Below are 16,126 nucleotides of genomic sequence, written 5' to 3' on the forward strand. Positions count from 1 at the left end.
CACTCAGGCTGACAATATCGCCATTGCTGAAGCAGAGAAGAAGCCGTTTCTAAACGGATACACACTGTTCCCAGGAAGTTAACAACAGAGAAATGTTCAAAGAGACAAGCAGGGCTAAATTCCATCCTATGCATAGGTACAGGTTCTATTGACTTCAACTGACCTCGGAGTGATAGCAACAAATTGAAGATACAGATTATTTTCTTTAGATGGGGTAATTGTGAACTTGTGTGTGTGTGTCTCTGTCTGCACGTGAGAAAGAGGGGGAACCTTATTTTCTATTTCTACTTGTTTCCCTTAAGGGAAATTTACAATAGGAAAGAAAAATAACCAGGAAATGGTTTCTACAATAGCAATAGAAATTATTCTGAAGGCGGCAAAATATGTTCTCCCCAGTCATGTTTTCGACGGGGTGTTTTTTGAGAGGAAGGGCTGCACGAAAGGAATGTGACTAGAGATGACTTCTTGTAGGAGCAATGTGGAGTATTCTATTATAAAATGTGGAAACAATTAAAGCCTTTTGTTTTTCATGCTTTCCACAGCAGTCAGCTTTTTCTTGTCAAATTCACAGCACTGTCTTCAAAAAAGCAAAATGATTATCTTTCCTTCAACTCTTTTAACACAGTGGTTTTAAATCTTTATTCATTTATGGACACCTACAAAATTTCAAATGGCAGTGCAGACGCCTTCGGAAATCTTAGACAGAGTCTGCGAACCCCCAGGGGTCTGCGGACCACAGGCTGAAAGCCACAGTCCTATGGAAATGGCAACCTTTTGCAGACTCCTTAGACATAGATTACAGATTCCCAGGGATCCGTGGACCACAGATTAAAAACCACCGTTTTAACACAACAAACTGTCTCACCAACTCTGGTAGGCACTAAGAAATATAAAGCCAAAGCCCGGTTCCATTTAGGTCAATGCAAAAATCCCACCTAAATGCAGGAGATTATGCCTCTGTAATCTCAATGATGCATGGAAAATTTACAAAATGAGAACTGAGATTTTAGCTCAATCTGGGTACTTGATGGAGGCATAGATCTAAGTTTCTGTCTTAGAACGAAGCTAACGGGAAACTAGGCTAAGTGTCAGGGATGATTTAAAAAACTTGGCAAATGCTATAAAATCTCACAGGAAAAACAATTAAAAAATAATCCCCTTCAGAAACACTGGGACTCCTGCAGAGATTCAAATCCTCATTCACTCCCCCTGTAATTTCACAATCATGTCAGACCCAGGGTGTCTACTGACAAACACCAGCACAGGAGGTGGCTTGGCCACATTTTCCCCTTACATGATGCTACAGCTGCTGGTTAAATCATGGGGGCAAACTGCTCCTCTTCACCATCCTTTGATAACTGCCCTGGCTCTGGAAAGGACAGTAAGAGACAACTATGGCTCCCCCAACACAGGGGTGCTACTGAGGGAAGGGAGGAAAGGGCACAGGAGAAAATGGTGACTCACTTCGTAACTGTTGTTCTTTGAGATGTGTTGTTCATATCCATTCCAATCAGGCGTGTGCACATGTATGTGCACGGTAGCCAGATTTTCCCATAGCAGCATCCGTCGGGTCAGTCTGGGTGCCCCCTGGAGTCGTGCTCAATATGGAGCTCTGTCAACCCACCACCCACTCAGATCCTTCTTGCTGGCTACTCCGACTGGAATGGACACGAGTAACATCTTGAAGAACAGTTACAAGATGGTGAGTAACGTTTTTTCTTCTTCGAGTGCTTGTTCATGTCCATTCCAATCAGGTGACTCACAAGCCCAAGTTCAGGAGGTGGGGTTGGAGTCATCCACTGACTGGAGCATCGCTCTGGCTTGCTGGGTGATTGCATAGTGCATGGCGAAAGTGTGGATGGAGGACCATGTTGCCGCCCTGCAGTTTTCCTGGGTGGGAACCTGAGTCAGGGACGCTGTTGTTGAAGCCTGTGCCTGGTGGCATGCGCGGTGATCAAAGGAACAGGCACCTCTGCCAGGTTGTAGCACTCCTGGACGCAGCACGTGATCCACAACGAAATCCATTGAGAAGAGACAGGAAGACCTTTCATTCTGTCCGCCACGAATAACTGGACTGAGTTTCAGAATGGTTTCATTCTCTCGACGTAGAAGGTTAGCGCGCTGCAGACATCCAGAGAGTGCACCCTCTTCTCCCTGCTGCTGGAGTGTTGGCGAACAGGTCTATCTGGGGAAAAACCCACTGATGGAAGACTGAGTTCATGACATCCAGGTGACGGGACCACTCGCGGCCGTGGAACGACCTGCTGAGATGGTCCGCCAACTCGTTCTGTATCCCAGGAAGGTACGATGCTTGCAGGTGTATCGCGTGCTCTTCACAGAAGTCCCATAGCATGAGGGCTTCCTAACACAGAGGAGAGGAGCGTGCATCCCTGTTTGTTGATACAGAACATCGCCTTGGTGTTGTCTGTCAGAACGGATACACATCTCTCTGTTAGGTGGGCTTGGAAAGTTTGGCATGCCAAGCGCACCGCTCTCAGTTCTTTGACACTGATGTGTAGAGCGAGATACACCTGAGACCTTGTGTTCTGAGGTCTCCCAAATGTGCCCCCCAGTCCAAGTCTGACACGTCTATCACTAGTGAGAGGGATGGCTGGGGGCTGGTGAAAGGGACCATTGCACATACTACCTGCGGGTCAAGCCTCCACAGGAAGGAGTCGAGTACCGGGTGAGGCAGGGTTACAATCCTGTGCAAACTGTTTTCAGCTGGCCGATATACTGATGCCAGCCACATTGACACCAGCCATGACTGAAGAGGTCAAAGTCTGTACCACATAGGTACAAGCTGCCATGTGTCCTAGAAGTTTCAGGCAGTTCCATGCTGAGGTGGTGGGGAACTGTCAGAGACCTCAAATAATATTGCCTAGGGCTCGAAATCTCGCTTCGGGAAGGAATGCCCTGGTTTGTGTCGAGTCCAGTACTGCCCCTACAAATTCTATCCTCTGAACCAGGGACAGTGTTGATTTCCCCTCATTCAGTAGCAGGCCCAGTTCGCCGAAAGAAGCTCTTATGAAGGCGACCTGCATCTTTACTTCAGTCCTGGATTGGCCCTTCATCAGCCAGTCGTCAAGGTACGGGAAGACCTGTACCTGCTCTTGCGCAGGACCGCGGCCATGACTGCCATGCACTTGGTGAATACTTGAGGTGCTACTGACAGGCTGAACAGGAGGACTGCGAACTGGCAGTGGGTTTTGTTTACCACAAACCTGAGGTATTATCGGTGGAACTGAGTTATTGTTATGTGAAAGTATGCGTCCTTCAAGTCGAGGGCGGCATACCAATCTCCTGGATCCAATGAAGGGATGATGGAGGCCAAAGAGACCACACGGAAACTGAGCTTCTTCATGAACTTGTTGAGTTCTTAGCCCACCTTTGGCTTTTGGTATTAGGAAAACCAAGAATAAAAACCATTGCCCTTCTGCTCCTAAGGAACCTCTTCCACTGCCCCTAGCGAAAGGAGCGAGTGCACCTCCTGAATAAGGAGTTGCTCGTGAGAGGGGTCCCTGAAGAGGGACAGGGAAAGGGGGTGGAAGGGCGGGAAGGCACAGAATTGGATGGAGTATTCCCTCTGTATCGCATGGCGCACCCAGTGATCCAAAGTAATATGGGACCAAGCACGGTAGAAAAGGGACAGTCGGGACAAAAAGGTTAAGGCAGGATAGATCCAGTTTTTGTTCTGCTGCGCCATCCTCAACTGCACCTTCAAAAGGCTTGTTTCGGGCCAAAAGGTGGCTTGGATTGGCCAGAGCCCTGGTCTGATGATGGGTGTGGCCTTTTCCTGCCACTCCTGTTCCTTCTCTGGGAACCATCCTGACAGTTCTGCTGGTAGAAGTGCGGGGGAGGTTATGGTCTAAAATGCTTCTACCACGTAGCGGGAGTATGGGGCCCAATGATTTGACAGTGGCTTTTAAGTCCTCTAGGCTATGTAGCCTTTTGTCTGTTTTCTCAGAAAAGAGAGCCCAACCCTCGAATGGGAGATTCAGAATAGTCTGTTGGACTTCACACAGCAGGCCTGAGACCTGGAGCCAGGGCTATGCCCATAGCCATCACGCAGGTAGCCGCATCCACTCTATCCAGTGCGGCTTGTAGCAAAGCTCACAAAATGAGCTTCCTCTCCTTCACCAGAGCCAAAAACTCGTTGCGGGAGTCCTGAGGCATCAGCGCCGCAAAATTCACCACTGCACCGCATATGTTGTAGCAGTACCTGCTGATTAGAGATGTGGAGCTGCAATTCGCCAGTGGAATCAGGGCCGGCTCCAGGTTTTCTGCTGCCCCAGAGGTGCTATTTTTAATATGACTGTGCCCTTTTAAAGCTCCTCAGCATTTCATGTATTTGGAGGAATAAAATCCCTGCAGATTTGTCTGAAGTTTCCCACTGATTCCTACTGCCTCTAGTTATCTTTATTAGACTGGGAAATTGTAACTCTCGCTTTTATCATGTCTTAATGATTGCCTTTGAAGCAGATGTATTTATTTTTTAACAATTTGTGAAACGTGGATTCATTTTAAAGGACAAGTTCCACAGCAGTCTGCTATTCAAATGTTAATGGAGCAAGCTTTAAGGCAGGACCTATTTAGTACGCTCCCCACAAGAAACTGAAACATACATTTATGCACCCACAAGAAAGAGACAAACTGCGTCACAGCTTAATACAAGTTAGCTTGGAAGTTTGTCCAAAACATTATCAAAACCACAAACTGTACCACCCAAAACCTGGCCTGGTTTAATTAGACAAAGGAGATCATCAACAGGAACATTTTTGATGTTTCCTGTCCTTACCATTACATATTTGGACACTGAGCAATCTAATCATCTGATGCGCTAACAATAATCAATAAAATATGTATGCGGAAGATGACAATTTTGAAAACTCTGGCACCATTCTGTGGCTCGGGCCTGACCTTTTCTGTTCATCACAGCTGAGAGTAAAATTTGTCAGCCACACAAGTCCTAGAATGCTAATTTTTGTTTATTTTTTACATGGGCTGGAGAAAATTTGTAACTGTCAAATTCTCTGGTCACTTTGACAACATGTAAAATAAAATACTGGTCAATATGACTAGTGCTCACAAAAGATGAGCTCTATGAAAAAGATTTTTAAGAAGGAGATTCTTCTAAAAAGAAGAACAGCTGAGTTAACAGCAAGGAGTCTGGTACTGGAACATACATGAATGAAAAAGCAAAATTTACACATAAAAACACCTAGTCATTTATATTCTCTTGGGTAGTATTTCAGACTAACAATATTCTATTCTTCCACTTTTGTATTAATATTAGGACTTATATCCACTATATGCAACAGGCACTAAGAGGAACACTTTTGAGAGGTCAGTATTGTAAGCTTGCATAGTAACATTATAGCATATGTGCCTGACTCTTAACAAATTACAAGTGCAAGTGGATGTCTAATTTATATGCCCGATTGCAGTCAAATAACCATTATTAGCCAGTTGCACACACAATTAAAATATTTGCATGCCAGAGTACTATGATGGTGTATGCAAATTAGGTGTGTAATTGTACATTCAAATACATAGCAAATTTCTTCTAAAAAGAAGTGATAGGTCTTTAGTGGACCAATCTGAAATGATCAGCCTGTGAATGGTGCATTCCATCCAGCAGAGGTACCCAATTTTGTGAGAGGGTAGACAAAGATATGTTAGAGAAGGGCCAAGGAATCAAGATTTCAGTTTTTCAAAAATAACGAGTTGGGTGTTGGGTTGGCACACCCCTAACTAGGGCACTTCAGATTCTGTTTTCTTTGAATGACCAACATTTGATGCATTAGGGAAGGAGGTAGAGAAAAGTTTCCAGTTTCTTGAACAGATTTTAGAGTTTGAAGTTGTTGACTGTAAATTATTGATCATCATTCATCACCATCATCATGTTCCCATTACGCCTGTGGCAGCTAGGGCAGTGATGAAGCTCCTCCACTCCTGTCTGTTTCTACCAAGTCTTTCAATGGTTCCTCAGCTGTGCCCCCGGTTTTTCAGCTTGACTTCCACAGCTCTTTGCCATGTTGTTTTCGGGTGGCCTTGTTTTCACTTGCCTTCATGTGTCCATCTTATTGCTACTCTGGTGATGGAATCAATTTCCATCTGAAGCACATGGCCAATCCATCGCCAACGCCTCCTAGCAATGATGGTGCTCATATCCTCTTGGCTGACTGTGTCAACAGATCTTGGTTTGAGATTGTTCTGGGCCAAAAGGTACGGAGGATATTTCTGAGGCAGGTTATGGAATGAAGACAGTTTGTACATATCATTTATCATCATTAAGCACCAACGATGTACTTGGACCCATACAACCCCAAAATACAGGCTGTCTCTCCCCAAACAGCTTACAGGCTAAACAAAGCAGAGAGAGTACAGGACACAGAAGAGGGAACGAAGAGGATGTTTTAAAACCAGTATCTTAATGTTATTGTTGACTCACTTCTTGTGGGCAGAGGAGGAGGAATGAGTCTTCAGGGAGGATCTAAGTGAGGACATGGAGATACCATGATGATGGTTTTATAAAATCAAAATATACAGAGAGAGGGGATAGGATAGATATAAAGGATTTGGATAATGAGAACATGGTGGCTTGAGTGAAATGAAGTGGTTTTCTCATCCTGCAGGCCAGATTCCCCTACTGCTGCACTGGCAATGCAATAATATTTCTGTTTTTGAAAATTCCCCAAGATGACAATCTTGTTTAATCATTGGTTTTAACCAATATACCTTTCAGTTTAATGTAGCTGGACAAATGTAACTAACTTCACTGGCTGGGACTGCTCTTTTTTTAAAACAAAAACAAAACATCCCCAAAGAGCTTGCTGGTGCAAATTTCAGATGGGGCTAATAACAGATCAACGGAGGAGATATATTTTTAGGATTTCTGAATAGGAGCAGTCTGTCAGTAAGCTGCATGATGAATAAACATTTTATGTTACATAGATAAACACAGAGCAAAACGGCCAATTGTTTTGTGAAAGGATGAACTGTTTGCTGTAAACTGGATAGTAACAGTAGCTGCTTGTGGCTCAGGCTCAGCGACAACAGTGTTGTGTGATATAAAAGCAAAGTGGTACTTGCTATGCACTGCTGCAGTCTGGGGATCACGCTAGTCATGCCATGGGTAAGCCAACAATGGGCAAAGAGAAATCTTAGTGTTTAATGTGCATTGTTTGCCCAGAATACCTCTCTAATTAATACTCCGTAATAAACAGGGACTGGCATCAAAAGTGCAGTTGAACAGACAAAGACACATGGAGAAATATTGACTCAGTATCGTGAATCCTGATCATGACTTCATTGGGCTGCCGGTTCCCTCAATACATTTTTTAACTGGCATATGCAAAACCTGCAAATACAAACATAAAACCCTATGCGAACACAGACGTCCATTTCTACAGTGTTTGGGGAAAGAACTACACTTTCTGTGGGGTTGGGTTTTTTAGTGTAAGGAAGATGTTGGCCTGACAGCACTGGAGACTAAAATACTCTGTCCACAGAACAAGTTATGGCATGAACAGCAGCAACTCCTGCTTCCTGTCTAGGAGCTGCAACCGTGCTGGAGGACTTGGAGAGAACATCTCTTCAGTTCCCCTGCCTGTTCAAATCTCTGGTTGCTCCTCCAAAAAGTCTACCAATTAACGCTAATTAACATGCATCGGACAAAGCGCACTTTACAAAGGAATACACAATAGTGCATGATGTTATATTAGCGTTATTTGAGAAATGATCATGTACTTCAAAAACAGTGAGGCTAGACTTCACTCTAAGTTATACCTGTGTAAATCTAAAAGTAATGACATTGACTACAAAAGAAATACTCTGCATTCACATCAGTGGAAATATGAATAAAATCTGGCCCTGTATCATCACACACAAGGGACAGAGATAAGGCCAAGTTACTCAGTCTGAACTGTGGAACTTCCTGATGTAAAAGTGCGCAACTATAGGTGCTGGGGGTGCTAGTGCACCCCCTGGCTTGAAGTGGTTTCCATTATATAGATGGTTTACACTTTGGTTCAGGGGCTCTCAGCACCCCCACTATAAAAATTGTTCCAGCACCCCTGTGTGCAACTGTGAAACGTTAATGCTACCCACTATAGTGCAAGTTTTTTGATGTAATATATAGCATTGCTTACTGTAAATCAACAGGACATACAGATATTCTGATTAGGTTAATGTAATAAAAAGCCATCACCTTACTCTTTGGTTTGTCTACTCAAATTCTTAGACTTGTATTCAGTAAATAGAGTTTTCTATAGAAGAATGTAAAACCATTCTCTTTCAGCAATTTTAGATGCTTATTTTTAATTGCATCAACAGTTAAGTGAAAACTTATTGGAGCCCCTGTCTGTTTTGAAATCAATGGCAGTTTAATACTGAATATAATGGAGCGGGATAAGGACATTTTATATTTGATCACTGGGGGACAAATTTAGTCCTAGCATGAGATGGTACCAACTCCACTGGAGTCATTCCATTAATACAACTCCACTGATTCTACTGGAGTAGCAATCGCTTACACTAAGGCTGAATGTGTCGCTGTATCTTTAAATGAGAAACTGTTTTTAATACATATGGTAAGCAGACATTTAGAAAATATCTTGCTTTAATTTGCTTCATCTATGTCCCATTTTATTACTTTTTGTTCTCATAAAACAAAATACTTGTAAGAAATGACTTCTGGGAGAAAGCACAGATTTCCTGAGGGAGGAGGAGAAGCAGAAGCCACATCAGGAGGAAAAGTGAAGCAGAGAGCCAACGTCTGCTATCACTTACACCAATGCAAATCAGGAGTAACTCCAATGACGCCAGTGAAGTTACATCAGTGTAAGAGATCAGAATCAGACCCATAGTTTGTAAGGCACTTTAGGATCTTTCATGGGCTAGACTACCCTAAAAAGGCATTGTTGCTATAGCTATATTGGCACAGCTACACTGGTAGAGCCCCCTATCTTGCAGCTTATGCCGGCATAAAGAGATCTTTTGCCTGCTTAGTTAAAGCAATTCCCTGAACAACATAAGCTCAAGGACACTTTTGCCAATATACCCCTAGAGGGTTTTGCTGGCATAGCTATGTTGGATAAAGGGTGCGGATTTTTTTCACACCCGAGTGACACAGTCATGCCACCAAACATTGTAGCATAGTCCTGTCCTGTATGAAAAGCACAATGTCAAACATTGCTATGCTTATTAAAACACAAGAATACGCACATTGAAATATACTGCTACCTATGGCCAATAGGTTGCCAGCACCAGTATAGGTATGTTTACATTTCAATAGAATTTTATCTAGATTTGAATATAAGCTCATGTGTGTGCTGGGATTTCCCAGCTCCTAGCACATGACGGGAGAATCAGAGATAGCAGGAGCGGAAGAATCACTTTGTTCATCGCCATCCATCACTCCCATGAACCTCTAGTGCAGGGATCGGCAACCTTTGGCACGTGGCCCCCCCAGGGTAAGCCCCCTGGCAGGCCAGGCCGGTTTGTTTACCTGCCGCTTCTGCAGGTTTGGCCGATCACGGCTCCCACTGGCCGCGGTTCGATGCTCCAGGCCAATGGGGCCTGTAGGAAGCCGCAGCCAGCACATCCCTCGGCCCGCGCTGCTTCCCACAGCCCCCATTGGCCTGGAGCTGCAAACCCTGGCAAGTGGGAGTCGCAATCGGCTGAACCTGCAGACGCGGCGGGTAAACAAACCGGCCCGGCCTGCCAGGGGACTTACCCTGGCGGGCCACGTGCCAAAGGTTGCCAATCCCTGCTCTAGTGTAACTTGTAATGCAGGAACTCATGGGAGCCCTGGATCTGCACACAGCTCTATGACACTGTGCCAATGGAAAGCTTGAGTAGTTTTGCTCAGGTAACTTGAACCTTTAGATTAAAACGCTGGTTTCAAAGTACACTTTGGGTGCCCAATCCCAGCATATGTTCTCACCCTCTCTGTGACCTTGCACAGGGTTCCACAGCAAGGAGATTGGATATATTTTTTGATTAATCTCTCCTCTTAATGAGATATAATGTAACTGCATGTTAATCAGTAATGTTCTGTAACCAGAAAGTGTGCTTTTAAAAACTCTTCTGCCTTTGTGATCCTTGTTCCTTCAGATGAACTCCACCATATTCTGAAGCTAAATTTAGCCTTAAACTCCCACCATTTAAAACAAATTCCTTTAAAAATGCTAATAAATCTAAAGAGCAGGAGACAGCCCTGCCTGTAAGTTGCAGGCCAGCTCAATGCATTGAGTTTAAAAAAAAAAAAAAAGAAGAACACTGCAGTGCATCGAGGACTGTGCTCAGAAGTCACGGTTTTTCAGAAACAGATTGTATTACACTCCCAAGTCACTGTTATCCAACAAAATGCAACGTACTGGGAACAGACCCTCAAAGCTCACAGCATCTACATCTGACAGCTAGAAAGTGACTGAACTGACACTCTTACTACAGCTCACCATTTTAAGGTGTACTTACCACGTGCAACTCCCACTGTTCTCCAAGAGAAAAAATCTTGAGGTACAGGGCTGCCATTAGATATAATTCTTGTAGGCAGCCATCTAGAGCAGTCTTTTTTTTTCAGGAGACCCTGCTCCAGCCACACCAATCCCCAGACAGGAAAGATTTCAGGAGCACAAGTGAGAAGCTCTTCCTCCAACACAGCGCTGTCCACACTGGCGCTTATATCCGTGTACCTTATGTCTCTCGGGGGGTGATTTATACAAATCCAAAAAGGCCTTGCTAAAAGGCCAACAGTTCTTTGTATTTTTTTTGGATGTCAACAGAGCTAACTTGAGCTGAAGGCTCAAGTGCAGTGTGCCAATTTCAGGGTCTCCTCTGTGGAGGAAGAGGGGATGATCGTCATACAACCACCACTATGGCATTTTGCACTTTTACAGCACCTTCCATTCAAGGATCACAAAACATTTTGCAAGTATACATGAATTTAGCCTCACAACCCCCCTGAAAAGCTGGTATTATTATATTGGTTTTATAGATGAGGAGCTGATGATAGAGATGTTAATTGGCTTCCCCAATGTCACACAGGAAATCTGTGGCAACAGAGTGCAATTCATTTAACAAGATTGGGCTTGAACCACAAGACCATGAATGACTCAAATTAACGCCTGTAAGTCACTCTAAAGATGTAATGCACTATACAGTTACCTGTTATTTATTACGAATGGCACTTGGTTCGCTGCAGGAAAAGAGAACGAGCATCGGGAATGAGGCATTAGACATGCAGCAGGGCTGCTCAGTATATTGCAATCTCTCTGGAGTCCCGTTAGAATTTTTTCCAAGAATCAAATTTAAATGTCAAAATATTTACAGTAATGTCTCAGGGCGTCCTGCTTATCAGCTGTTCTGAAGGGCATGTTTTCAAAGACTTTCCCTATGATCCGCCCATGTATTTCTCCTTAGAACTGTCTGCAGTTCTAGCAAGTGAGTCAGCTCTCCCTCTTGCCACATGGGACAAAGAACTTTCTACAAAGAACTTTTAGAACTCTGTCAAAATAACCAGGTGTCGGGGGTGGAGGGGAATGACGCACTATTCAGCAGGGCTTAAAAATACAGCCCCCATCTTTTGGTTGACTCAAGGAGCTAATCAGGTAAGTGCCTAAAGGAAATCATCTATGTACAACCCCAATTTGCTCTCTTTTTTTTTAAACAACTGCTGTACAGGGATTTAAAAGTCAGATAAGCCCCATTTTAAAAAGCCAGCATCCTGCCTCCAGGCTAGTCTTTGTCAGCTTTATTATTATTAATCCAGTACCAGGATTTGGAGTTGTTTCCCTTTTTCAAAAATACTTTGATTCATCGGCCAGCTTTTGGTTTACAGAGTGCATGGCAATCGGTTTATTTAATCAGAGCTTGGCCCATTTTCTAATTTAGTGGGATAATTTTGGCTCATTTCCTGCAACGGTGAACTTGCTGGGGCACAGCTCATCCTTAGCGGTTGCATTAACGTTTGAGATGATTTGTCATGTCTGTGTTCACTTTGGCAATCAGTTCCCTCCTCTCTGCCCAGAAGAAGAGGAAGATACAGACATATGTTTTTATGCATTTTCATGCTGTGGTCTAGGCTGATGGATGCCAAGAAGATTCTGGAAGCAAGGCGGCGAGAGCAGGTGGGGCTCCATCAGCCTGCTGACATGGTACTTCCTGATGCAGGTCAGGGACATAACCTCTTTGAAGCTGCTGAATTCCATCCGAATTCTAAACAGAATTTCCATTCCCAGGAACAGACTGCTGGCATGCAAGAGGACTCGCACACAATGGACACCTCACCAGCTGGATTACATTCCTCGCTCTGCAACTGACTCACTCTGGACTTGGGCAAGCTCCTTCGTCACTCTGGCCCAATTCAGGAATAAGGGGGTTAACAACTGAAACCGTCTGTACTCTCTCTGTATTCTGGGGCCAGCAGAGACCTCAGGGCTGCTCTAACTTGTGGAGCAGCGTTCTCCAAACACGCCCTGGTCTACCTCTCATATCTCCTGCCTCTGACATGTCCCCCATGCTGGGCACAGAGATGGGGGGTGAAGTAGAGCTGCTTTAGCATCTCTATGCCAGTGGGAAAGCCTCTTTTCTGTAGCCGTATCCTCAAGGGCCTCTCTTCATCCCTTTATGCTGCCAGTGTGGTGTAAAGGGGCCACAGTGCAACAGGGAATCATCCCCTCTGTGCTTAAGTTTTCCCATCTGTAACATTGGCATAACAGGTACCTACAACAAAGGGATGTTGTGGATTAATTAATATCGTAAAAGGAAATTTCTTAACTGGTCATTCCTTTCTGGGGACCACTGGGAAACTCTCGTCTCCTTTGTCTCACTCCACATTTCCTGCTCCAGTCAAGATAAACAAATAACCCTTCCTCCACACACAAACGGAGGCATCTGCTTTACACACAAATACACACAAAGGCGTCTACTTTTTGCACATGTGCATGCAGGCACACAGAGGGACAGACACTGAGGCAAACATCTGCTTTCTTCACACACAGGGACGCATTTCTGGTCAGCCATGCTCATAATGTGCATTTAACCATTAATAAAGCAGAACAGTGCCAAAACTTCATTAATAACTTGTAGGATACAGAATTGCGACTTTGGACTTGTGGAGAACCCTGAGCCCCATCCATTCTAAACGTGCCCCTGGGCCCGGTGCTAACATTTGCCCAGAGAGCCCTTTCCAAATTGAACCTCCCCTCTTCTCTCTAAGATGTTTTTAACCCTTCAGGAAACAGTGAAAGTATTTCCCATTTCTGGAATCTAATCTTTGGAGACAATAAGTTAAACATTGATCTATCTAAAGCCAAGTTTCCTAAGTCAAGGGAAGTGTCTGGTTTTGTTGCGCTATTAATTGTCTGAATCTCTGACTGAAAGTGAATAAATCCAAGTGCAGCACACCCACTACTTTCACCAACACCTACATAATTATTACAAAGGAAATCCTAGTTTACTGTTATACAGGTCACCTCCATCTCCCCTCCCTCACACTGCACTCTATTCTTACTACCTCCCCAATTGTAAATGCTGCAGTAGAGGGAATTGGCCTATTGACAGAGGCACGAGTTCATTTATTTAAATGGTCTGTCTTGAAACACAGACATTTCATTCCTAGCGGAAATCGACTGTGACAGGTTTGGAAAAGGCTCAGTTAAGGGAAAGAAAAAGGAGAATTCTCCACAACGTTAGGCTGTAGATTCCCACTTACCAAAGGCTCTAGCTCCTTGCGGTCTATGAGGTTGAGCTCTGTTACAAAGTAATAAAAGTGCTTGTAACAGGTATTGACGTGGGCCTCAGCTCCCATGATGATGATGCGGTCGAAGTGATGAATGTAGACGTGAACGAATACCCGGAACAGCCTGCACAGGATCTTCTTGCAGATCTGAAGGAAGTTCTTTGGAAAGGGAACACCTGTGAACAAAGAAGGGAGGATAATTGCTTAGATTAGATCACTGCTTTCTGAAAGGGAGTTCGGCAGATTCAGACATAGGCTCCAATCCAGCAAAGCACTTACGCCTAGAGCCCTGTGCACGTACAAAATTTGTATCCGCAGATATGCAGGGCTCTAGATATAAAATCTGGATCCTCATCCATCCACGATTCGCAAACATGGTCCATGGATATCTGCATCTGCGGATCCAGAGTGGAGATCTTCAGATTTGCAGGGCTCTATTTATGCCTGTGCTTATCTTTTTACCTACGGTACTGTGATTACTCACTGTAGCAGGGTGGCTACCCCGCTCCTGCCCGGAGGGGTTAAAACAGACCTGGGGAGGGCTACAGCTGGGAAAAGAAAGGCTGATTGGGGAAGCAGCCACGGGTGATGCCACGCCCCAATCAGGCCACGGCTAGCTCTATAAGAGGGCTGAGAGCCAGAGGCTGAGAAGACACTCTAACTTTTTGAGAGAGAAGGACCTGGCTGCCTGGGAAGCTGAGGAGGGTATCTAGGGTGGCACAGTTCTGGGGAAGGGCAGAGGGAGCTGGGGAGCTCCAGCCTAGCAAAGCCCCAGGCTGCAGGCCGAGTTAAGGGCCCACAACAGTACTAGGGCAGCCCAGATATAGGCAGAGGCAGCTGGTCCAACCCCCCTTGCTGATGATGAGTGGTTTACAGACTGCTGTCTGCCCCAGTGAGTGGGGGCTAAATGGAGATGGGCAGTAGCCACTGAAGCAAGGTGGAGAAAGGGGGTTCCCCTGGGAACTTGCGAGTTACAGCGCAATAAAGGAGCCCCAGGCGCACTAGCTCAGTCCCCGTCCACACTGGCAAGGCATGTAGAGCGCTTTGACTCCGCGGCTACAGCGCTGCTGGTACTCCATCTTGGCGAGTAGAATAACATTTGCTGCGCCCCTGCTGGAGCGCCCCAGCATCAGTGTGAACGAGGTGTTGCATTACTGCACTCTGATCAGCCTCCGGAAATGACCCATAATCCCCATGAGTCAAGTGGCCACTCTGGTCATTGTTTTGGATATGCCCCTTGAAAGCTCCATTTGACAGCCGGCTGCTTATCTGCTCCGGGACAAAGCAACTGTTACTGTGGAATGCTGCGAGTGAGAGAGAGAGGCGAGGGATGGGGGAGGTCTGCTGCTGTCTGAATTTACAAGACAGCATGATGATATGCTTTCAGCTCCCCAAAAACCCACTCTCCCCCCACACATACACACAACACACTCCCTGTCACACTCCACCCCACCCCCATTTGAAAAGCACGTTGCAGCCACTTGCATACTGGGATAGCTACCACAATGCACTGCTCCCTGTGGCCGTTGCAAGAGCTGCTAATGTGGCCACACCAGTGCGCTGTCAGCTGTCAGTGTGGACAGATTGCTGCGCTTTCCCTACTGTGCGCTACGAAGGCTGGTTTAACTCAAAGCGCTCTACATCTGCAAGTGTAGCCATGCCCTTACATAAATCACTTTCACCTCCAGGACTACGGTTCCTTGTGCTATGAGATACACATGATGAGGTTGGTTCCTGGGGATGGATCTTATTGACTGTGTTACCATCTTTATACAAAGTCTAAGGTGGAAGAGACTGCTCCAGTCACTTTTTAACCTTCATCCCTATCCTATGCACCTTTTACAATTGTTATTTTAATAGAATGTCTCCTACAAATTTGGGGCCGCTGTCCCAGTGTCCCATGCACTGTAATGAATAGGTGCACACTCCAAAGTAAGCATTGCTGCTACTGGCAAGGGAACAGCCACACATCCACAACACAGCGCTGAAGAGCACTTCAAAATTCTCTTAAACAAAACCTGATCTTGCAAAGTGCTCTGTATCTTCAATTGTCATTGGACTTCTGTAAAAGTTGAAGGCCTTCAGCTCTTCAATGAGCAGATGTAGAGATAATACAATTTACTAGCACCCCCATCTAAAATTCTGACCTCCATCCAGCTTTGCAAAGTGTTTTAGTGTGAACTTTATCACATAGTCACTTTGCATGGCTTTGTGCGCCCTCCTGATTTTTGCTTGGATAACGGGGTTTGATCCGATCCAACAGCAAAAGTTATATTCACCGTGTTTTGCAGAGATATCACCCACTGGCCAGGTTCCATTCAAACTTGGCCGGGGCTCATCTGAAACTTGATACATGTTCCCTCTAAAGGTACACAAATG

The 16,126-nt window shown here is 45.0% G+C and overlaps 1 protein-coding gene across 5 annotated transcripts in view; it reads right to left on the reverse strand.

Annotated features, from left to right (window-relative positions):
• Positions 1–16,126, reverse strand: part of MOB3B (MOB kinase activator 3B) — a 143,769-nt gene that overhangs the window by 7,766 nt on the left and 119,877 nt on the right. For 4 of the 5 annotated variants that reach the window (XM_039545583.1, XM_039545584.1, XM_039545581.1 and 1 more), the window contains 2 exons: positions 13,721–13,923; positions 11,809–12,729 (listed from right to left, as the gene is read on the reverse strand). In XM_039545583.1, coding sequence (XP_039401517.1) covers positions 12,610–12,729; positions 13,721–13,923 — 323 coding nt within the window. In that variant the 3' untranslated portion in view covers positions 11,809–12,609. Of the gene's footprint in view, positions 1–11,808; positions 12,730–13,720; positions 13,924–16,126 lie in introns of those variants that run through there. The other variant, XM_039545585.1, reaches the window with a different exon arrangement.

This window comes from Mauremys reevesii, linkage group 6 (genome assembly GCF_016161935.1).
Source record: "Mauremys reevesii isolate NIE-2019 linkage group 6, ASM1616193v1, whole genome shotgun sequence".
NCBI classification, from domain to species: Eukaryota; Metazoa; Chordata; order Testudines; family Geoemydidae; genus Mauremys; species Mauremys reevesii.